Source organism: Lutjanus erythropterus, chromosome 15 (genome assembly GCF_056507025.1).
Source record: "Lutjanus erythropterus isolate fLutEry1 chromosome 15, fLutEry1.hap2, whole genome shotgun sequence".
Lineage (NCBI taxonomy): Eukaryota > Metazoa > Chordata > Actinopteri > Lutjaniformes > Lutjanidae > Lutjanus > Lutjanus erythropterus.
The window spans coordinates 13,960,250-13,983,196 of record NC_139331.1 but is presented as its reverse complement, the minus strand read 5'-3'; the positions used below and the strand labels follow the sequence as shown (position 1 = coordinate 13,983,196).

The following is a 22,947-nucleotide window of genomic DNA, read 5'->3' as shown; positions in this document are numbered from 1 at the left end:
ACTCCAACTCCAGAGTGTGTATTTTCAGAGCAGTAGGCTCCTTTTCTTCGGAATAACAGGCTTAACTTTACATTGACAAACAACTGACAGTTATTATCAAATAACAATGTTGTGCTCGCTTGTGCTCTTACAGAGTTCCTGCAGCCTGCCTGAGCTTCCACAAGTCTGAGGAGGAGGGCACAGGGGTAAACAACTCACTTCAACCACAGACTGCATATTAAGTAGGATTTCAACCTATTTAATATACCCTCTTTGGCTCCAACTCGCTATCTGGACTGCAGTACTCATTTTTGGACATGCAATGGGCTACAAGTATTTATTAGTTTGCTTATCGATAAACCTGTTGATCATTGTCTCTAGTTCTCTATCGAGTTGGTTTTAGTTTGGTTCATAAAATGTCAGAAAATGGTAAAAATGTTGATCACTGTTTTAAGACCTAAGCTGATGCCCTCAAATTAGTCGTCTTATCCACAACCCAACGATATTCTGATTCTTACTATGACAGAGGACTAAAGGAACTTTATTTTCTTAAAAAAAGGACTCAAAACAATTAATTGACTTTCAAAGTAGTTGATAGTTAATCGAATTGTTGACCATTGCAGTTCTAAAAGTGTCCTTACACAGCATGACCTATTTTTGCCATTGTTATTGTTATTTCTCTCTTTTAGGATTCAAGTTATTAAGGTTGAAACAAAATTAAAAATGCCTTGTAAGTCCTTTTAGATCACATCCCAGTAATATTGTGCACCTATTTAACAAGAGTCCAAACAAAATTCTAAAAAAAGAAAAAAATCTCTTTCTTTAAAGTATGATGTGTGCTTTCACAGGTTAGAACCAAGCGATTTCAACAAATAATATCATGACATTCACACATCAATCAGTCTTCAGCTTGTAGCAGCACAGAGCTAAGATTCTTTGGTAAACTAGATAGCAATAGCCTGCTACCTTGGGTTATGACATGCTGAATTTTAAATGTTCAAATCAAATTCCACCTTAAATTATGTTCCACATGCCTATCCTGTTAAACTTGAGAAAATGTTATGCTACAGAAGCTAGATACTCTTCAAATGTCGTTCCATCTTTAAACTAGAGACGTGTTAGCCCTTACTAATATAAATTCTATCATCTTTCATTTTGAAACAATATTTTTGAGTATTTTATTTTCCTATTTATCATATTTATCATCATATGTCATATGATTAAATACTCACACGGTACTTATGAAAATGAAGCAAATATAATTTTATGATAATGAAAATATACACCTCTCTCATCTGTAAAAATAAAGCCTCTGAAAATTAATCAGGCCCAGCCAAAAGACAGCTGTCATGTTACACATCACATCATTAATACAGATTACATCATTAATGCAGAACATATTATAGAGAGCAATCACCTCTCAGCCCCATTATAGTTTCTAGCGTGGCGTGAGTGAGCACACAGCAACAGCAGAAGCAGCAGTCACGCAACCTGCTTATCAATGAGTGATGTTTGACTGTGGATCGGCAATTGCTGCACATCAGTCTTGTAATAAAGATACAGTGAAAAATTAGGCCTCTTTCTTTCATCATTCAGCACAAATCCAATAAAATGTCACGTCGTTTCCAGCTCTCAATGCAACTTGTTTTCGATGTTGAACACTTTGAAGGGAAAGCATCTGTATTCTCTAATGAGAGCTCAACAACATAGTAGCAAAAAAGGCAAAATAAAAATCAGATGGATATCTGTGCTGAATATTAGACAGCAAGAAATTCCTGATCTTTCATTCCCTTCTTGATGGACGTTTCATGGTTTAGCCCTTGTTTTTTCGTGCATCCAGAAGCACATTAGATTACACACTGAGACATCCAGATTATATAACTTGTCAGGTAGCCCTACAGGCAGGATGAGGCCATATGTTTCATACACATTATGCATACACTTAAATCAATTTAGTTAATGCAGACTAAGCTATTAATATGCAATCATGAACCTGGTGCTCTGGAAAGAAGAAACCAGTATTAAAAAGGGTGCACAGAGCTCTTCCATGCTACACTGTAAAAACATACAAGAATTTAGTAGAATCAACTGATCTTTTCATATTAATTTAGTGGAAATATACAAGTTTTATTCATTCAAGTTAATTAAACTTGGCATTTCTAAAAAGTATTTGCAAAACAATTCAGAATTCTGACTTGAAGTCTTTTGACTTGAAATGATGAGTTGAATGAATGGCCTGTACAGACTTCAATAAACTCATTAAATTAAGTTTCTTTAGAAACAAGATTAGCATATTAGCAGATGTTCATGCTTGCACTTGTTAAAGTTTTTAATCAAGTTGATTTGACAAGAGAAGTTGCTTTGAATTATTACAAAATTACGTCAATTTGTCTTTTAAGATTCAGTCAACGTAGCATTTTAAGTAAGGCCAGACACAAACTATTTTAAGTTAAATTAAATAGTGAAGGATGAAGTTGTTGAAAGACCTGGTAGTAAAACAGAATCAAAGCACTGATCCCCGTCTCAGAGTTTGACATAGTATGTTTCTTGCATGCTTTTTTTTTTTGAACATGTAACGTTAGAAAGCCAATCAACAACATTATTACATCTTGGTACAAGAATGCTGCATGCGTAATGGCTCACTGTTGCTGATGAGATTTACTCCTTAGTTATCAAATTTGGTATCAAGGCATTTTTTGATACTCAATAGCACTGAAGCAATTTGCAAATTCGATAACCAACCCTAACTGGGACTGAATGAAAAAAAGAAAAAAAAAAGAAAAGAAAAAAGAAACGTGTATTACAGCAGTGACCACTAACAGTGAACAACCCCAAAACTCACCAGTTCAGCATCAATAATGCTCAGCGGGAGAAGCTCATGTCTTGGCCTGCAGAGACAAAAAAGGACAGAATTTCATAAACCGCAGAGGTCTGAGTCTGGACTTATTTGGCTGAGGTTTTAAAACCCATCTATACAGTAGGACAGGCAGGAGCAGAGAAGAAGAAGCACACAGAGAGGCGAGCACATACCACATCCCGCTACTCCCCTGCCAAGGAAAACATAAAGTAAATCACAATATCGACAAACAGCTTCAGCCTTAGCTTGTCAGACTTTAAGAATAAAGGCAGACATGTCGAGGGCTGTGATTCAGCATGTTTTCAACATAACACCACAATACTAAGCCTGTTATTTGATGTGTCAGACTGTTCGTCTGTGGACCTATCAATCCAGGATGTGGCTGTCTATGTGCACCCCACAGATCTCTCTGTGAGGCCTTAAAACATCAGTGAGGTTTGAATGACAGCTTTGTCAAGGCTGCTGTAAGAAGAAACAAACAGCACTGTGATAAAAACCTGATAGCCCTATCAAAACAAAGGGATGGCGCATGGAGACAGGCGAGCTAATCAAGACCAGACCCTCCTAATTATAAAAAAGAAGCAGCGCAAAATAAATAACAAGAGGAAACGAGCAAGGGAGCACGCCAGCCTTCAAAAAAGAAAAACAAACAGTTGAGATGTACAGTAAACTGGCAGGCAGAGGGATGGATTCCAACTTGAGTCCCACTAGAGTAAACCTTTAACCTTCAAGCAATTCAATATGATGCTGGCAAGTACGCCACTGTGAAAACATACTAACACAGGAAAAAAGATTTTCTCACTTCATTGCCGTTTGGACCAAACCCCACAGCTACACTCTGGCACACCATAGAAATACAAGCATCCTAAAAGATAGCAGTTAGCAATGTATGTCAGACACAGTTCATAGTCTCATCAAACATCTATGGCTGCAGCACAGCTGCATCTGCAAAACCCTGAAATGGTAACAAAAGCTCAATTCTGTGTGTGTGGCAGGACTTTGAGATGTTGCTTTACTTTCCTCCTTCTCCATTATGTGCTGTCCTTTAATCCAAGAGTTGAAAGCTAGTTTTGTTGTTGTTGTTGTTGTCTCTGAGACTCAAAGCAAAGACATTGTTATTCTGTCTAGTTAAATGCACGCATGCATGAGATACTGCAATGTACTTTCAGTCCATCCAATTCTGAACAGTAAATTAAAATCACACCCCAACACTTCCACTGCACACTTACATGGTATGCTAGACACGGGACAAGGGGGATTTCACTCAGTTTGGGGCAAAAAGGCAGCCAGGCCCACAGGGTATGTGGTTATACCAGTCAAGAGGGGACTGGAAACTTTGAGGAAAATATTTCGGCCAATCAGTGCCCAAAAAAATTCAATTAAATTTAGAATGTAATTATGGTGGTTTTATGTCACAGCTGCACAATTAATTGAAAAATTACCAAAATTGCAATATGACCAAGTGCAATGTCCAAATTGCAGAAGCTGTAGTTTTTTGACAAAGGAAAAATGTGTGACAAACAGCTTTATAATGAAGTGTTGTAGTGCTGCAGAGATGCCCTAGCCCACAAATCTTGTTCTCCAGATGCCAGACACCAACAAAAGTGACATCATGATGATTTTAATATTTTTTTCAGTGAAAATCAAAATTGTAATGCAAAAATGATCATTCACAGTCTAACTGTGAATCATACTGCAATTGCAATATTTGTCAAAATAACCGCAATATGATTTTTTTTTTTACCATATAGTGCAGTCTTATTTTATGTATGGAAAGATGCTGTCATTTTGTTCTTCAAATCATTAAAACTATTAATAGCAAATGGTAATCCTGATTGCAGGGCAGTATTTGCAAAAACTAAAAGGGATTACTATTAAAGCCCTAATCATGCAGCCATCCTATTACCAAATAAACATAAATAACCAAATAATTCTAGAAAAAATTCTATCAAAGGCTCGGACTACACCAAACATTTAACACTTACATTGTCATCTGTTCCAAAAAAAGAAAATAATAAAACACCTGCACACCATGAGTTAGCCTTTAAGCTTCTTAGTCCACCTCTATTCATCAAAATGCCCCACAGTCAGGTTTTAAGCCACAGGTAAGGGATTGTTATTGTGTGAGGGAGGGTAATGTTTCCCTCTGTAATCACCACTGAAACGTTTACACGGCAGTGTCAATAAGCCAGAGCAGAATTTGTTTTTCTTTGCATAATGGTTGCGATCTTTCATGGGCAGCAGAGGACAGAGGAGGTAATGGGACAGCGTTCTGCAATTTTACAGTAACAGACAACGGCACACTCTGCGGTCCCTGACAAAAAAGCCTGTTGAGATCAGATATAGTGGCCAAACAGCATTTAGAATAAATTGTTATACATCTGTGCTGCATTTTACAAGAACATATGGTTCTTCTGTAAATATGGCTCATAATGTGTAAGTGGAAAGGTGGAATAGCTGATGCAACAGGTTTGTTAACACACCATCTACACCCATGCAATTAATTTTAAAGGCTGCCAAGCCAAGTGAAAACCTTAAACAAAATAGTACATTATGGGCTATTTGCACTGCAAATAAGCCTGCGGAGTTACCCACAGGTTATTCCTGAACAAATAACACTCTCTACCTACAGGGTGTGTTTGAGAACAGGTTTTGAAAATAGAAACCTGCTGCTGTCTGACTGTATGTCAAACTCAGCTGTGCTGTCATTTTACTGACATCAAAGAAATGTACTTTTTAAAATAAATATATCCTCCCCTCAGTACAAATTAAGGGGAAGTTCCAGACAGTGAAATGACATTGATTTAACTTAGAGCCTAGGTTGTCAAAAGTATTGAAGTATCAGTATTTTTTTCAATATCCTGTGTTTCAAATAATACAATATATATAAATTATGGTATCAAATGTACCAATACAATTAAAAAATAAAGGTCTAAGTGTTCATTCAAGCATTTAAGACATCAGTTCCATTCAGTCTTTACTGTCCTGCCAGAAATTTGGCTTGCAGCAAAACCAGACAGTGTTCAGTGATGTTTTCTGTTCCAGCACTGCGTGCAGGTTGTTAAAAAATCCTATTTTTTATGTCTAGGACTTTTTTTTCTTTTTGGCACAGTATTGAAAGAGACATAGAGTGTCGTTTTATTATATTAGTATTGGAACTAAGTATAAAATTCTGGTATCGAGACAACTCTAATGGGAATTTCCAGACAGTAAACTGACATTGAAACCATAGTCAATGTCAAGGTATCAACACTGAAATCTAGTATCCATAGTGGTTTTCATTAACTCATTTGATGCAGGTAGACTGAATGCACTGAAAAACAATATTAATGTAATTTCTTATAGATAAAACACCAAAATTTGATATTATTTTAACATCTTACAGCTCAGTGGTTAAACAGTCATAGTGCATTGAAGACTTAAACAGACACAAAATAAACACTATTTTTGAAGTAGTTGGGGCTGCAACTATTATCATCATCAGTTAATCTATCAGTTATTTTAAATGTTGAGCACGGTTTCCCAAAGCCCAAGGTGACGTCCTCAAATGTCTTGTTTTGTCCAGAACTGAAAGATATTCAGTTTACTGTCATATATTAAATAATATAACAATATCCAAAATATGTTCAAAGTGATTAATTATCAGAATTCTGCATAATTGAATAGCTGACAATTAATCAACTAAGTAAAGCTTAAATAGATATAACACCAACATTTTAACATCTTACATTTTACTCATGGTAAAATATTGATATAACATTGAAGACTGACAAAATAAACTCTATTTTGTGAAAGAAACTAGTACCTTCTGGTTGTCCTGACAGTGAATCAATGACACCTTGCTGTCTGGCTGCAGCTCCCAGATTCACTTAGTTAGCTGCCTACACGGTGCCTTTGAATGCACCAGTTCAACAGATTAAATTAACGTTATATTAAGATTCTTTGACAGGTCAATAGGATGTTAATATGACAGTAGAGCAAACCACCAAGTATTGTGCACAAATTTGTGCAAATTAAGACACAAAAAGCCAGACCATACCGGTTTGTCGGTTGACTTTTATGGCCACTGTGCAGCAGTGTGTGCAGTGTGCTCTGTGCCTGCTGTCATCGGCCGGCTGCTGCCTTCTTATCTGTCCCGCTACAGCAGCAGCAGCAGCAGCAGCAGCTAGCTGCACTGGCTAGCCTCCCAGCCGTTGGAAACATCAATAACCCCTGCATTTCATCAAGTTTACAAGCCGCGGCGGCTCTCTGCTGTATCGTATTAACCTGGAAGAGAAGCCGCCGCGCCGAGCAAAGCGAGAGCAAATTCGATATTAAATTGCTAAAAGGTCCATTTTAATGCGTCTGGCTAGCTAGCTAGCAAAGGGCTACTGTCTCCAGCTGTGTGTGTGTGTGTGACAGGGAGACAGAGTGAGGGAGAGAGGAGAGGATGTCTGAATGATGCGAGCAGGATTTGGAGTGAAAGCTAGCGTGATGGAGGAGTTTAAATGAGAGGTCCTGTCTCAACAGCAGCATCCCTCTAACGTTACAGTGAACGCAACACAGTCTGGCAGACGGTTAACGGTCAGTACAGCACGTTTGACGGTCGGCTCAGCAACTCTGAATATTCCGTTAGCAGCTGTTAAAATAGACGTTTGAGACAGCATAGTGTTTGGTTCTTACGTGATTTCGGTGGTGCAGACGGGTCAGGACGGGTTTAATCCAACGGCGGACAGAAAGAAATGATGCTTTGCGGAGTCCTGGGTCGAGGTTTTGTCTGTGTGTCTTCCAGCTGCTGTCTCCCTCCGACTGTGTGCCCGGCGGAGTGTCCCGGTGCTCTTGTACCACTCGCCCTCCAGTGGAGAATGAGCGGCCCTGATGCGCTGTGATTAGGAAGCCCTCTACAGCCAGCCAGCCAGCGCGCGCCCCCCACCACTAAACGTGCCTGTGCGTGTGTATGAGAGTGTGAATGAGAGTGTGAGTGTGTGTGTATGCGTGTGTGTGTGTGTCTTCCTTGGGTTGACAGAGTGAGTCATCCAGGCAGCAGAACCAGATCCAGCTCCTCCCTGCTCTTCTAACAGCTGACTACTGTAGCCGCCATGCGTTGATCTAGACAAACACTGCTTCCCCTCCTCCCTTTAAAGTCACTGTAATGCTCCACTGTGTTTCATACACATGCTACTGTGTAAGCGTAGTAGTGTTAGTTTCATTTCTATCAGTGGCATCACTTCATGTAATATTAATCATAGTGCATTGATGTAATTGAGGGGGTTTTCTGTATGATTCTGTATGAAGTAGTTTTATAATCACTAGGAATGTACCAGTATATTGAATACTGCAGTATCGCAATAAAAAAAATTACTCAATGAGGACCAGACTGTGATAATATCTACTGTATATGTATCTGATATTACATGGTAAATTATCTCTGCCAGTCATAAGCCTGGATGGTGGGGATCTTGTAACCACTTGCTCAGTGTGTGTGAGTGAGTGACCAACTGACCTGAGGCTTGTCCACAGCTAATCTCACATTAGTTGTTGTTGTTAAGCTAAGTTAAATGAAGTCTGTTTTTTTGTTTGTTTGTTTGTTTGTTTCACCCATTTTTATTATGTTTTTTTTGTAATAGATTTAGGGGTAAATCAGCTACAGTGTGGACACATTAAAGGTCCATTGTGTAAGATTTATGGGGATTTATTGGCAGAATATGACAGAAATGGAATATAATGCTCCTAAGTATGTTTTCATCTGTGTTTAATTATCTGAAAATAATCACCATGTTTTTTTTTGTTTTGTTTTTTTACCTTACAATGAACCCTTTATATCTACAGATGGCGCAGATCATCTTCCTTGCAGGAGGCCATGTTGCACTGCCATTTTTATACAGTAGCCCAGAACAGACAAACCAAATTCTGGCTCTATATACAGCCTTTTGGGTTTTTTTTAATGAGTCTCACAGCCAACATAGTTTCTACCATATGCTTGGAATGGGAAAGTGAGATGAGGTGTTTGCAAATTACAAGCTCACCACTATATGTCACAAAATCCTACACACTGGTCCTGCAAATACAGCTGCTTCTAAAATGGGATAGTGGTCTCTGGCTGTCTGTCTTTACATGAAATGCATCTACTTCTGTGGAAAACTGTTGATCATTTTTCTTTAAAGGGCTGTCCAGGAATGTCCATCTATAGAGTTGGACTCATGAGAGACAGATTTAAAAATAATGGTAAAAAATAAATTCAGCAGAGGGAGATATCTAGACTTTTACTCTCAAGTATGGACGAAGCTCAAACAATGCTAAATCCTACAAATCCCTTAATGCAAATCAGTAGTATGTATCATTAGACCTTCCCTGCCAGGTCAAAGCCTACCTATTTCAAACTGAGCACTCCCAGTTTGTAATGCAGACTTGCTGCTAAAGTTTGCAATCTCCACACCAACCTAAAATAACCCTCATGACATCATGACGGTTATTGTCTCAGAATTTAGAAAGCTACTGCAGCACTACAGAAGAAATCAGCCTAAGTAGTATTCCCAAAGACAAGTAAACTGGTAGAGAAGAGTGAACCTGATGTAACATTAAAAGGAAAATCCCTTCAATACAGCGCATGTTCTTGCATTTCTGCATGTAAGAAGAAAAAAGTTGTGGTTCTCTTCCTCGTTCCACTAAAGGGGACACTTTAGGTTTTAGGTAATGGCCTCATAGGTAATGTCAGAATTTCAATCAGAATTGGATTCAGAATAGATAATGAAGGTCAGGCTTAATGTTAGCATTACTTTAAGGTTATGTCTTGGATACAGGATTAAGACTGGATAAGGCTAAAATTGGGTTTAGATCAGGATATTGAAGGCAAAGTGAGGGGGCTAGAATTTGATTAAGGCCATGGACTGAAAGTAACCAGTGAATATATCCTATCAAGTAGTACTACAGTGTGTGTGTGTGTGTGTGTGTACTTTACCTTCCAAGCAACACTCTGTGGTCCTCTCCTCTTCTGCTGTCCTGGTGTGCCTCATTAAAGCCCAGTTACAGGACACCTCCTCCTCCTCCTCATAGCTGCAGCAGATGGACAGACGCAGGGTGATAATATTCCTGGGAGTTTGGAAGGGCGTCACTGTTTATATAACCCAGAGAATCTTATTAAAAAGCCGCCCTCCTTCCGTCCTGAACTCGGGGTTAATTAGCTCACTTCCTAGTTGCCGGTATGCATGGAGGCCTCTGAATGGTCACAGTGGTTGTTATGGGCGACCAGGCTTGTCTTATCTCCTGTTGCCTGTTGGGATTCTGCTGCAGAGCTGAGACTGAGAAGGACACAGTGTTTATGTAGTCTGGAAAACACACACACACACACACACCAGCAGCATGTAGTACACACAGATGAAAAGTCACACTCCAAAGCACATGGAGGCAAGCTGCGAGGACAAACACACACATGGCTACAAGGACATAGTATGCTTTTCCACAGGAAACAACAAGCACATGCCACCAACACACGCACAATGAGTAACAAGCTTTGTTGGAAAATGTGTTGAAGATTAAATATGTGTTATCACTGGTCACACTCAAACCAAAACAGTTGCAGCAGACACACTCAGTATGTCCCTTCCACAGCCTGAAGCCAAAATAAAGTGATTCATTTGGCTTTTCAGGAACAGGATGTGTGATACAATGCCAACAAACATGTACGTGCATTGCACACACTCCATATTCTCACTTTAATTGCAAAACAATTAAAACCCACATTACGTTAGTGCACAGTGATCCCACTTTTAAAAATCATACAGGAATTTAGCGAATTCCTAGAATCTTCTCTCAGTAACTTTAGGGTGCATACACGAGTTTTCTCATTTTTTAAAGTCGATTAAACCCTGGAAATTCTAGTATTTATTTTCAGAACAATTGAGAATTGTCACCTGCAACGCTAAGAACCAGAACTGAGCCGCTGCCCGCCAATTATTTCCAAGTCAAAGCCCCGCGACCCGCAAACACACAGAGTCACAGGTGTGTTCTCAACTGGCGCAGCACCAACTGTCGGTGTTTCCAATAGTGACAGTGAACCTAGTCTGCGGCTGCCAAAAGCTAATACTTTTTTTTTAAACTTTTTACAAGCAACAAAGCCACTGAAGAATTGATTTTCTCAGTTCTTGAGTGTGCCAGAATCCTCTAAAACATCCGACTTGGACTTCAACTATATAATGTCGACAGTTTGGTGAATATTTTTACCTTCATGTCATCAGTTAGCATCTGTCGCTGTCAGGTCAGACGGTGATGTTCCATTGTGTGACAGGATGTGGGGTCAAAGGTTGTGCCATAGACTTTCACAATAAAATCCTGCCTGCTGATTAGGCTTGATATTAATGTGTTACCAAATATACGTGTTAAAAATATGAACGTACTGTTGTATTGTATGTTTTATATTATTGTTCTGACCATCCGTCTGCCCACAATTAATTCATTTTCACTTTTGCCCACACCATATAAATATATTTTTAACCTGCAACACCCGCAAGTAACCGACCTGGTGCAGGACTCTAATGTACTGTACAGTTCAATCAACTCAGTAAACTGAGTTCTAAAGAAAAATGATCATCATGTTAGCACATTTAGCATGTACAGCATGAGAGTAAAAATTCTCCTGAAAACCATCTTTTCTATAGTTTGAAGAAAGCATATATGATGGAAACTTACTGTGCTGGTTGCATATTTTGACAACAATGAAAGCCGTTTTCAGAAACAGAATTCAGTCCCTATGCCCCCCTATAAAGAAGATAAGAGTTGTTGGTTCAGCTTAATATCTCAAGATTATTGTACGTTTTCTCAAGTACAACTGAAATAATATCAAGTTTATTTTACTAGAAAAGATTTGTTTCAAATCATTGCAAAAATTACCTCAACTTAAAAATTTAAGTTAGCCAGACACTAACTTTCTTAAAGTAAAACAAATATGTTGCAATTTATTTTACACTGCAAAACCAAAGCAAATTTGCCAACTTCATAAGTGTTGTCCTTAGAATAATAAATTCAAAAAATTCTGTATGATTTGTCTTTTATGTGCTGTGGAGCAGGAACTGCTTTGCTGTGTACCAGTTTGAACTGAGTCTTGCCAGTATAAGTGTAACATCTGTAGTGTTGCATTTAGTCTTTTCCAGTACAATAATAATGAAAATAATGATAATGATGATGATGACTAAAAAATGAAATTTCAGAGCTTCTCAATTAGTCTCAGTCAAATGGTGACCAGTTATTCAGTCATGGAAGTGCTCAAATTCATGTTCCTCTTAGTTCAAAGATACTGTTACCTAGGAGATGTAGGAAGTAGGTCATCAAGGCTTTCCCTTGCTTCCCCCTGCCCCTGAATGTGACATACATACCATACATATACACTCACCTACATACATACATTACACACATGCCAAGTTGCCCCAGAGATGCTGCCAACCACACTCTCTAAAGCTGGGTTTGAATCATTGTTTGACATCTTCTCTATTGTACTCTTATTGTTCTCTTTCTCCGCCATTATTATGCAGTCTTTGATGTGTTACAAAGACTGTCATTGAAATCTCAATTTCAATAAATAGTATTTTCAATAAATAATAAAGCATGACAAGACAATGACAAGTGACATATTTCAAGTCAAACAAGATGAAAACACAACCCTCAATTAAGGACTAAAAATAAGAGATACGACCATCATTGTCTACTGGGGAAGTGTTTGATAATTGTATACAAGTGGGTGATGGGAAAGCTGAGATAATGAAGACAATAAAGTGATTGAGAATTAGAGGCTGACTGATACTGAATGACTGATGTTATCAGCCCAACATTGGCCTATCACAGCAATATCAGTATCAGCGCTGACTATCTGATATGCACTTGTATGACTTTTTTAAAACAGAACATAATGCAGATTGATCCTTTTTCCTTACTCATGTTTCATATATACATTTATTTTGCTCTTATTGTGTTATTTTTTATTAGTTCATAATTATTAAAAGTACCAAAGAAAGTTTAGATATCATTTTAGATATCATTTTGGACAATATTTATTGTTAAACTAAAATACCCTGCCTCCATTATACTCCATTATCTGTCACAAGTGTTAACCACTTTTGAGGGATCACTGCAAAAAATGCATTTATGTGCAATATATATTCTATATTTTGTGTAAAGAATATCGGCCGATACATTGATATTGGATTTTTTTTAATTCCCTAATATTTGTATCAGCTCCAAAAATCCAGTGTCAGTTGGGGCCTGGTGTAAATGAGTAATAATTTTCAAATATATCACATAGATACACATAAAAGTTTCACATGTAAGGTAACACTTTATTTCAAGGGGTGTGCATAAGACTGACATGACACTGTTGAGACCATGATGAAATATTTATGAATGATTACAACTGTTGTCGTTAAGTATCATTCGTTCAGTTATGTCTTCGACAGATGGCATTGTCTGGGAACCCTAACCCTAACTTTGCATTAAAAATTACATGCATCATGTCAGTCTCATGCACACTCATTTAAATAAAGTTCACTATATCAACTAAAAAGTTGAAAAAATTCTAAATTTCAAGGCAACTTACTTCAATATATTTTTAAGTTTTGAGCTAAAAGTTTAGAAAAAAGTTTTACCAACACCTGATCTTTTGTTGAGATGATTTACTTTTCTTTTTTTAGATAATCTTGAATTTTTGAGTTTTAGAAACCCTCCAAACTGTATTTAAAATGGTTAAGATTTCAATATTTTCAATTAAAATCATTACATTTTCAGGCACTCAAATAATGACAAATAAGGTTCACAGCTCACTGTGAGTTTCTAAAACTCAAAGATTCAAGTTTGTCTAAGGAATAAAATTATTTCAACTAAAGATTAAACTCTAAATAAACTAAAAACTCTGATTTTAGTTTATTTAGAGTTTGAGTTGGGCTCAAAAATCTATTGCAGCAAGTTGCTTCAAATTTTGAGTTGTCTCAACTTTTTTTTGAACAGTGCTCTTACCAGACATTAAAGAAATTAAAAATCAAATAATAAATAAATAAATAAAAAAACACAACACAACAAACATAATTGTAGCTCGACCAATGACAAATCAAAAGACACACAACTCCACTCCATCAAAGTACAATAATAGCCACATTTATTTTAATTACAGGCAAATTTCCCTTTATACTATAATTTTTTAAAATCAACTTCATGTTTTATCCTTTATGTCATACATACATTTACATTTCCAGAGTGCATACACATAAGTTGATGAGAAGGGAGGGAGGGGGACTGTTAAATAAAGTGGTTCAAGACAAAAAAAGAAGGATGTCTCGCATTTCTTATGAGACACATGTCAAATACTGCTCATCACAAGCATTACTCAGTAGTGGTACTGTACTTAAAAAGTGCACACGGTCTATTCAATATCAGACAGCTTCATATAATATAATATAATGGCAATTTAAACAATAATGCATTTCACACATTCAACATCAAACAAGGCAAACCTATTCAAAGGCACAGGACTCTCACATCAATATCATCGTTTTTAAAAAGTAGTTTGTACTTACATGTCAGGTAATTCTTCACTTTCAACTTTTTTTTTGTATTTCAGCTGAAATATGATTTGATATCAAATGACCCGTGAGTTGAAATGGCACTGGACAATTTAGGAAGTCAAAAACACTTCCTTATGGTGACTGAATGGGCACAGTTTCTTAAAGAGGAAACAGTCCAGTGACTCATTAGATCATGTTAACGCTGGTGTTTGACAGATATGAACTGAGCGTTTGGGGTCTGTTTAACTGAACTATTTCCCCACTTCAAACAACAGCTACCTATTGTGGCTGAATATTGAGAATAATGCCAGCGGGTGACATATGTACTGTGGTCCCAGGCATCTGTTCTGTGTACTGGAAACTGTAGGAACACAGCAAAGCCGTTAAGAGGAAGGCCACTTCTGTAAAACGACAGCAGAATTCTCCTCTTCTGTTTGAATATCCTGGTTTGACTGTTTTAGTTAAAAAAGATAGTTTGTATTGTTTGAAGTGGGGTTGTGTGAGGTACTTATCCATAGTCAGTGTATTACCTACATTAGGTGGTGGTCACCACGGCCGCAGTTTGGAGAAGCAGCGAGACCACAGCTGCAGGAAGCTCAGTAATGCACTGTTGTGGACATGGCCAGCAGCAAAACATACTTTATCCACTTAAAAAAGGCCCACCTAAGAGAAATGAATATTAGTTCAAGCGTATGCTATATTTAGAATATTTGTACCTTGCCATCAGATAGCCTCCTCTGATGGAAAATGCCATTATATAAGCCAAATATTGTTCTCTCCAAACCAACGAGTTTGTTGGCCTACTGCTGCCTCAATCACTTTTCTTATTGTGTGACTTTAAAGGTTAGTACGGATTCACCAAGGTCACACAATAACACAAACAAAACTAACAGACCGACACAGCGGTAGAACAGCAACTCCTGTGTTCTGCAATGTTTTTGCAAACAGAGTCTGGCTGAGCGAGAGAAAGTGATAGAACAGCAGTTTCCTATCAGGGAAGGCTGTGTGACAACAAGGTGACGTGGTGAATATTCTCTAAATGTAGGGTGCACTTATAAACTGATATTGATTTTTTCTGGTGGGCCTATTTTTAAGTGTCTAAAATACGTTTCCCTGCTGACCCCATCCACAGCAGTATATTGCTTAGCTTTCATGATGGTACTCCTGTCTGCTTCTCCACACAGCCATGTGTTATAGGTACTACACTGAATATCAAAAAGTATCTCATACAACCCCACTTCAAATAATCTGAACTATCCCTTTAAGGGGACAATGGTAACTAATACAATGCGCAGCCCGTTAACTTGAGCCAACTATTGTTGGATAAGAGAAAAGAGTGTGTTAATTATTTTAATCCCGTTCAGTTTACGCCACAGTGATTTATCAAGCGCCACCAGCTCCTCACTGTTTTGCAGGTTTAGTTAAATGTTTCCGAGAAAATAGATTTACATTTAATAAACATCTCTGCTACAGAGCTACTGTAACATTTACAGTTGTTCAAATACATGCAGATACTGTACAACACACTTTCCCTTCACTTCCTCTCTGGGTAGAATTACCCACAAACAACACAAACTTGATAAAAACTAGCCAAACAAAAAAAAAAAAGAAAAGAAAAGAATGACAGAGCACTGCATAAAATTACCATGCCAAATATCATACAAACCAAAAAATGGTTAAAAAATGATGGGGTGTAAAACAAAGTAGCAGCAACACATAGGCTTAGTTCTGTGAGAACAAAATTGAGAACCAGAAAGCCACCAGTGCCTCTGGGTTAAAGTAAAAGAGTTACACAGTTAGTGAGCCTTCAGTGCAAATATGTAAGGGTGAATCTAAATCTTATAAAGATGGAAGCTTTAAAGGCTGAATATGTAGTGGTTTCTTTACAGTACAAGTTGACTCCACTTAATGACATAGTCCACTGTAAGTGAATTCAAAACCTTGGCACCACACACCTCACTGACCACCACAACTGTCAACATCATGATAATAAAAAATAATAAAAAGAAACTACTCTCTCTGTGCAATAGTTCAAGTAAGTTATTTCCTGCAAATAGTTAGTGCTTTGTAACGTATCCTGTGGCCGTACCGAAAGAGACGACAACATAAAGGGAACATATAAATACACAAAAAGTCACTATTTACATGAAACGGTTTTCCAGACAAGACTGCACTCTATGCAGAGAGGACCTCTACTCACCAATTCAGGCTCAGATTTGATCTAATCCTCCCATTGGTTAAAATTAGGGCCAAAGTTGGGGCAGTCTCATCCTAGATCTGTGGTCACAAACACATCCACCAATCAGTGTCCCAGTGTGAAGCAAAGTGCCGAGGTTCAAGCTCTAAAGGGGCGTGTCGTAGACTTTTTCCGATGAGCCCTCCTCCATGTCATCCTCCGACTGTGACGCCTTGTGGTTGAGCTTCTCTGTTGTGGAGGAGGCAACAAGGTTTCCATGGACACTGTCGTCGCTAAGCTTGGCTTTGCTGCTGTCTTGAACAAACTCTTGGATCTCCACGGGTAGCCGCCGAAATTTGTCCTGGTACTCCTGGTCCAGATCGCTCTGTAGCTGGAGAGGAAAAACATACACATCAGCCATGAATTTGGAGGAAATTAGGAAAAAAGATACAACTAGAGAATTAAATCTGAAATCTGGAATGTGTTACATGTTATACCTGCAATCATGTTAAAGGGAAGGTTTACCCCCAAATCAAAAATACATGTTTTCCTCCTACCTGTAGTGCCATTAATCCATTTATATTTTGGAGATATCAGCTGCAGAGATGTCTGCCTTCTACTGAATCTAACAGAACCAGATGTCACTCAGCTTGTGGTGCTCAAAACACCAAAAAATACATTTGAAAAACTCAACGACAGTGTCTCTTTCAGAAAGCATAGCCAAGTTGCTCAAGATAATCTACAGATCTTGCGAGCAGGTTCATGTAGCCACTACTTCCTTTCTACCAAAGTACACCTGCCAATCACCAGACAGAAAGAGGCGTGCAAGTATTTTAACATTGATAATTTACATAAATGGAACTGACCTACCATCTAATAATGATCCTTAAAAAGTGTATAAAACAACAGAGGAAGTGGGACTAAAACTAACCTGTTTTCCAGGGCTAAATTTCACCACTGTCCTACCTAAGTTGTAATGGGATCTGTGTCCTTGCTGTGCTCACCAGCTTGTCATTTACTTTGCCTGTTTGCTGTTTGATGCTAGATAAATAGCATAGAGTAGGTTTATCTGAGCCTTTTAACTGAAAATGTAAGGAAGCAGAAGGATGTAAACATTAGTGGCATTCTCCTTGGCTAAGATGTAGTATTAGCACCACCGAGCTCACAAGCTTGGTTGATTCAGTTGATTCAGTAGAAAGAAAAGAGTTCCTACATTACACTGCTCACAACAAGTACTGTGGATTAACTTGAGTAAAGGGTTCATGGCTTATGGAAAGAGATATGACTGTTGAGTTTTCTAAATGTATTTTTGGCACTTTGAGCACCACAAGCTGAGCGCCATCTAGTTCCATTACATTCAAGAGAAGGCAGATATCTCTACGGCCGATATCTCCAAAACCCTGCTTCTCACATCAAAACAATCTTGTTGAGTCTTGCAGAATAGAATAGAATAGAATAGACAGAAAACAGAACAGATCGCTAACTCTTTTGCCAGGTAGTCACACTAACTTATCACAAGAGCAGCATGGGCTTCCTGCACAGGTTATGGAAACTAAGTAAGTAATGCTCTCCCCAGTTTCCCCAAGTTACAACACTGCCAATGTTCCCTTGAGCAAAACTCTTGAATATCAGTTGAGCGGCTCAACAGCCAACAGCAGAAGACAGTTGTTGGAGGGACCCAGCTCTGAATGTGTACGACTTCATCTTAACCACAAGCATTTGACTTCTCTGGTGTACATAAAGCAAGTCCATGACACTATAAAAGCAGCATAAGGATTTGAAAGTTAAACAGCTAGTTTCACTTATTTGCATGACTTCTGGCAATGTAGATCTCAGAAAAGATAAACTGAACATTCATAGGCAGCAAACTTGAGACAAGGTAGACAATTTGACTACTGTATTAACCAGCCGTGAAAAACACCCAGTAGCAACCACTTATCATGAACCTGTCTGAGTCAAGGGACATCAGCAACAACTGGGACATTTTTATTGCAGAAATAAATATATAATAATCAAATATATATTATCCTTTTACATGCACAATTACGAATGCTCGCATTCCTCAGCAACTAGTTTTTTTTTTTTTGCAGGTTTACTTCACCATGCAACCATAATATAATAACCTCTAGACAGAGATATACAAAAAGAGGCAGCAAGGCAGATAGATAGAGATACAAATTACCATGCTTTGCTGGCATGAATAAAAACCAAGAGCTGCATGGAATTCAGAAAACCAATCCAACCAAAGAAGGATACTCTTCCTCATAAAACATTTGTAAAGCCAGTTTTTAAACAAAATTTAAATCCTGAATTGTTCATCTATCTTTACTTCTCGCAGTTCCCTGCATTTCCTGACACTTGATTTGCACGTTACCAAATGCTGTTCAGTGAAACAGCTTGAAACTGGTGGTAGAACTGTGACTGTGGGCACCTTTGGGAAACATCAGCATTCATTTTAAGACAGACTGGGAGGGAAAAGTGGCTGTGGACTTTTTGACACAAATTTTATCCCTGTTGTTGTCTTGTCTTTTGGCTTCAGCTGCAAAATCTTGAATAACTGTTGAACAGGTATTGAGGATCTTGAGGAGGATGTGGGCTGGTGTTTAATCAAAGTGCATCTCCTCTCTTCTCTTCACACTGTGCTTCTGATGAAGAGTCCAGCTATGTTTTGAGTCATGTTTCTGGCCACCCAGCAGTAGGGGTGTGACAATAACTGCATAACTGCCACACATATGTCATGTGAGCTCTTTACCGTCACCATCGTAAAGGTTTTTTGTTGGGTCAATCTCATATTATTCCTTTGCACAATGCATTTGATATCAGAGTTGTCATACACACAACTAGTCAGGAACACGGCCTCTAAATGGTTGAAAAGTCAGAAACACAGCCTCCAAGTGGTTGACAGATTCAAACCAAGGAATCATGAGGTCACCAGTGAATGGAAAAAAAAACATGCTGACAAAAATAATAACTATTTTCGACTTGGAAAAATGGATAAATAATCACAGAAGACATTCAGTGTTGGATTTATTATTATGGATTTATTTTATAAGTTTCTAAAAAGCTTTTTCACAGCACTAAGAAAAAATCAATAACCCCACCTGACAAATGTCAGTTCAATACTCACTCTCATTTTTGCTGTTTTGGTTTTCATCTGATCCTAATGGAATTATCTGGCTCTTTAGCAGCTCAATGCTCTATTGTATTCACCAGCTAGTCACTAACTTTGTCTGTTTGCTGCTTCAAAGCTAAATATGTACATACAGTGTCTTTATCAGAGCTCAGCCGTCTGCTGAGTCTGGAAATGATGCTGATGAGAGCGGTGTGGGTGACAGTTGGTTTGGTTGTCGTGAGCCATAAAACCAAAACAGCTGAAAGACACTATAATGCTCTGTAGAGCTGAAGGGAACTGCAGAGTTGCATAATAATTCTCTGTGGGTTTGTCAGTATGAGTGACCCCCTTCCCATGACCTATTGTTAATAGAAAAGTAATTATTACAGCAGCTTTAAAGATTTCCAACAATCACTACGCACCGTGTTTTGCATGTGTTTTTCCCCATGAGTGCTGTCTACAGGTTGTTTTCAGAAGAATTCTGCTTTATTACATGACTTACAAAAGAATGACATCAGGTGCTGAATAGGTACCTCAGCCCACTGAGGTAGACCAGGATCCCCTCTGCATCCATTTACTATACACCCCCACCCCTCACTGAGAGAGAGAAAGGAGAACCTGTTTTCTCCCAGGCATAGACGCCCCCAATGATTACAGATGACAAGATTGTATTCATTTCATTGTGAGCCAATAATTGCTGTAATGCTGATTTCTCTGTTTAACTACCCGGCTGGCTCCCATGGGAGAGCAGTAATTAAAAGAAAAGCTGCTAAGATGAATGGTGTCAGAGTCTCGCAGCTCAATACAGCCACGTCAGCATTATGAGAGATCGAAAATACCTGCGAGTTCTGGGAGGATTTATCTGGGATCAATATTTTGTCTGAGAGGCCTTTGTTAATCGAATAAGGGCCCACTTCAGACTCACACCCTACTTCTAACTCAAAAGTGAACTAAAAAATCATCATTATGGATTTACACAAGGCACAAATCAAGGTGAATATTGATGCTATACATCAGCAATCAGTATACACACTCCTGCACGAACTTCAGATAGAAAAAGCTACTGAACACAAAGCTGAATTGTCCTTGATAAATTCTTCTACATCTAGCCTCCAATTAATACAGCGACCATGAAAACCGTAGCTGGCAGCGAGACGCTGTTCAAGAAATATTCACGAGCAAATTGAAGGATGAGTGAGAGGAGCAGAGAGCTGAGGAGATAGGATGAAGGTCAAGGACTGCCATCCTGGTCTCTTGACTTTCCAATGTTCCTCTCTCTCCACTTCAGTTTATGAGATGGCACATCCATTTCATTTGAGAGCACTGCTTAGCAAAATGAGAAAACCTGATTGTTTCAAAGTACTTGTCTTCACAGCACTTTAATGCATTGCTACACAGTAAATTAGATTGGTGTTAGATCATGTGTGCATGTATGAGTATGGGCTGGTATCAAATCTCAACAACTTTTGAGTTCTGACCAAAATGTGTCCCTAGTATTTAATTTAAAAAAACAGTCCAGTATCAAAAAATCATCTGATTCATTCCTGATCTAAATCAGGATAATGACTTTTTTTCATTAACAATGATAATAATAAACAGATCATCAAGAACAACCTCACTCACCCCTCAACAAAAACGGTCAGACTAGTGTAGTTAAAATAAAATAAATTACATTCATATATATGAATATAACACAGTATATGAATACATTAAGGGGCATAGTGTATTTCACTACAATTCTTTAGCTTCTATATTCTGTCAAATTTTTCCAAATGTGTATATGTGTTTATTTGTTGTTGGTCTCTACATAGCATGATTGACATTTCATCTCCCATAAGCTTCAACAGAACTGACACCTCAGTATAGTGTGTGTGAGTGTATAAACAACTGTAAATTGTTTTGTTTTATTTAAGTATATATTTTATCCTATTCTATTTCATATATGTGAATAGCATGAAGGGGTTAAAACTTTCTTATCGTTGTGCAAGTGTGTGTTGTACAATGACAATAAATTACCTCGATACACTGCTAATACCAAAACAAAGGTATTGTAAAATTACTTCAGCATCATACTGAACCAAAGGTAAAAGTTGAGCTCTCCTACTTAAAACAAATTGAGTTTTTAAGAGATAACAGCTCAAATGGTAGAATTGCATGCTGAAAAAGTGAAGTTTACCACTGTGCCCTGTTAAAGCCCATTAAAGCCTGTGGAAATGATGTCGGAGGAATAACTGTCTGGTATTGAGCAGTTTAATACCTCAGTTTCACAGTCTGGTGTGCCAGGTTGTGTTAACTTGGGGTTATCGACTTTAGGCATTTTCACCTTGTGTATAATATCTCCATGGCAATTCAGGCACTGTTCCTGTTCAATTTAACTCCACAGGTTTCCCTTCCATTTTGTCATCTGTATTCTCTGTTACTTGTCTGTGTATGAAAATTTTCAGTATAAAACCCTGATTGTATTCTGAAAGTGAAAGCGTGTGCACTAAAAAGTGAAACAAAAGTGAGGTTCAATTAGCCAGATAACACTCACAGCTACTGTACTTGACGCTGTCTGTCTCTGTGAGACATTAAGGAGCTCTTGACTTGTGTCTTTCTAATGTTTTGCATGGTACAGCAGAGCCCCCACCAAGCGCAGCGTTGTAAGGTCACCTTGTCTGGAACATGCCCCCCTCCCTCTCTCTCTCTCTGCTGCTTTCTTTCTTTCTCACTCTCTCTGTGGGTCTCACAGAGCGGACATCCAGCACATCATAACCAGATGGCTAAAGATGCACCACAGCTCTCAGTCTCTCTCTCCCTGCTCTGCACTGCGCATGACCTACTTAAGGGGTGGGACAGTCTGCCGTGTGTGTGTGTGTGTGTGTGTGTGTGTGTGTGTGTGTGTGTGTGTGTGTGTGTGTGTGTGTGTGTGTGTGTGCAGACTGCCTGCCTTTACCCTGCCTGCTGAGGCACAAACACCCTCTGATTAAAGCTGTCATCTTCCTCCCATCTGATGACACCCTGGCACATTTGAAGGAGGTGGGAGCAGGGGGCACAGGAGACTGAGGGGCACCAGGCAGTTTCTCAAAAAAGACTTGTGCACGTGTCGATCTGTGTGCATGTACAGTACTTGTGTCCTCTGCATGCAATCAACAGCTCAGAAAGCCGCTGAGCGATGACAACAGCACTTTGTTTCCACCAAGGGGACAGCTCGAGTTATAAAAAATCTCAAGGAATGACAGAAAGATGGATGGATCAGAGAACAGACAGCTAGAGCTGCAATCTTTTGAGAGTTTCCCCGATCTGTGGCTTTATGATCGCC

The 22,947-nt window shown here is 38.5% G+C and overlaps 2 protein-coding genes across 2 annotated transcripts in view; both read right to left on the bottom strand.

Moving 5' to 3' along the window:
- Positions 1 to 7,785, bottom strand: part of plcb4b (phospholipase C, beta 4b) — a 93,349-nt gene extending 85,564 nt beyond the window's left edge. The window contains exons 1-2 of the mRNA XM_084737229.1: positions 7,499 to 7,785; positions 2,822 to 2,867 (exon numbers count right to left, since the gene is read on the bottom strand). The gene's annotated coding sequence lies outside the window, so the exon portion shown is untranslated. The remainder of the gene's footprint in view (positions 1 to 2,821; positions 2,868 to 7,498) is intronic.
- Positions 7,786 to 15,156: 7,371 nt separating this feature from the next.
- The window catches only part of plcb1l (phospholipase C beta 1-like), a 147,284-nt gene continuing 139,493 nt past the window's right edge, over positions 15,157 to 22,947 (bottom strand). The window contains exon 33 of the mRNA XM_084737231.1: positions 15,157 to 16,925. Coding sequence (XP_084593357.1) covers positions 16,701 to 16,925 — 225 coding nt within the window. The 3' untranslated portion in view covers positions 15,157 to 16,700. The remainder of the gene's footprint in view (positions 16,926 to 22,947) is intronic.